Below are 1,856 nucleotides of genomic sequence, written 5' to 3' on the forward strand. Positions count from 1 at the left end.
GGACGGGCAGCATCCCACACCGCCCAGTCTTCCTTTGCGTGGATCCTGCTCCCGCTGGGCCACGATGAGCTGCGAACCAGGCACGCAGCGGCCCGCTCTCTCCCTTGCCGGGGCCGCACCTCGCCCTGCCCTGCCGTGCCCAGGCCTCTCTCCCCCCCCCCCGCCTTGTTCCCCGCCCCTCCCCCCCCCCTTTTCCCCTTTTCGGAGGCAGCGATGCCGCAGCGGGACTTCTCCGAGCCCGGGGCGCGGCGGGAAGGGGAAGCCCGCGGCCGAGAGCGGGGCGGCGAGGAGGAGCCGGCGGAGGGAGGGAGCCCCCCGAGTCTGTCCAGAATAAGCACTTTTGGGGGGCTGGGCGGGTGGGTAATTTTCTTTTTTTTTCTTCTTTTTTTTTCCTCTTTTTTTTTTTCTTTTTCTCTTCTTTTTCAGCTCGGCTATCTGCAAAGACCGCATGCAACACACACAAGCTCTAAGCGGGGCGGCGGGCGGGGACGCGCCCCTCGGCGGGCGACGCGCAACAGGTCGGCGTCGGCTCCGGCGCTCCCCGCCGCCGCCCGCCCCCGCGGCCCCGGCGGCGGGTCGCCCCCCTCCCTGGCCGCACGTACGCGCCGGCACCCATCCAGGCGGGCGCCGGGGCTCTGCGCGGGCATCCCCCGGCCGTGGGTCATAGGGCCGCGGCGTAGGCTGCGGGGTAAGGGTCCAGCTGGGGCTTGCCCATGCCCGGCAGGAGGATGTAGGCCAGCGGCGGCTGCAGCCCCGGCCCGGGCCAGGCGCTGCAGTTGCAGGGGATCATGTAGCCCGGGTTACCCGGCGACGGGTGCGAGTGCGTGTGCCCCCCGGCGGCGGCGGCAGCGGCAGCGGCGGCAGCAGCGGCCCCGTGGAAGGCGCCCGCCCCGCCGGCGCCGGGGTAGCCCAGCGAGGAGGCGTAGGGCAGCCCCGAGCCCGAGGAAGAGGAGGAGGAGGAGATCTCGGCCATTTTAGAGCCCAGGTCCAGCAGGGAGTAGGGGCTGCTGGCGGCGGCCGCCGCGGCGGCCGCAGCAGCGGCGGCGGCCGACTGGGGGAAGAAGACGCGGGCGGCGGCGGCGGCGGCAGCGGCCGCCGCCTTCTCGGGGTTGGCCAGCAGCGACTCGGGCACCAGCCCGCCGGCCGCCCCGCCGTGCAGCCCGCCCGCCTTCAGCCCGTGCGGGTGCTCGTGGTCCGCCACGCCGCCCAGCCCGTAGGGCACGGGGAAGGCGAACTTGTCCTTCTTGAGCAGCGTCTTGGGCTTCCGCCGGGGCCGGTACTTGTAGTCGGGGTGCTCCTTCATGTGCATGGCCCGCAGCCGCTTGGCCTCGTCGATGAAGGGCCGCTTCTCCGACTCGGTCAGCAGCTTCCACTCGGCGCCCAGGCGCTTGCTGATCTCCGAGTTGTGCATCTTGGGGTTCTCCTGGGCCATCTTCCGCCGCTGCGCCCGCGACCATACCATGAAGGCGTTCATCGGCCTCTTGACGTGATCCACCGGTTTGGACATGGTGTCCCCCCGCCGCCCCGGCGAGCCGCCGCCCGGCCCGCGCTGGCGGCCGCCGCCTCCTCCGGTCGCCTCTCCCGCCGCCTCCTCGTCCTCCTCGCCCCCGCCGCGCTCCGCTCCTCCGAAAGCAATCTCGGCGGGTGCCCCGGCGCGGCGGCACCGGCTCCGGCGGGCGCGGGGTGGCGGCCCACGGCTGCCCCGCTCCGGGCGCGGGGCGCTGCCGAGCGGCGGCGCCTCCCCGTCAGGGCGCTGCCGCTCCCCGCCTGGGCCGCGGAGCCTCTCTCCGCGCTGCCGACCCCCGGGCCAGGGCTCTTCCTCGGAGTCACCCGCGAGCGGCGGCGGCCGGCAGCCG

General features: G+C 74.1%; 1 protein-coding gene across 1 annotated transcript; it reads right to left on the reverse strand.

The window, feature by feature from the left end:
• Window positions 1-200: 200 nt before the first annotated feature.
• SOX21 (SRY-box transcription factor 21) lies at window positions 201-1,555 on the reverse strand. Its single transcript, XM_037377274.1, has one exon. The coding sequence runs from the start codon at window positions 1,505-1,507 to the stop codon at window positions 662-664; it is 846 nt and encodes a 281-aa protein (XP_037233171.1). The 5' UTR covers window positions 1,508-1,555; the 3' UTR covers window positions 201-661.
• Window positions 1,556-1,856: the final 301 nt, after the last annotated feature.

Source organism: Falco rusticolus, chromosome 2, assembly GCF_015220075.1.
Source record: "Falco rusticolus isolate bFalRus1 chromosome 2, bFalRus1.pri, whole genome shotgun sequence".
NCBI classification, from domain to species: Eukaryota; Metazoa; Chordata; class Aves; order Falconiformes; family Falconidae; genus Falco; species Falco rusticolus.

Coding starts and splice junctions, on each gene's coding strand:
- SOX21 (XM_037377274.1), bottom strand. CDS start 1,507: ATGTCCAAACCGGTGGATCACGTCAAGAGGCCGATGAACGCCTTCATG.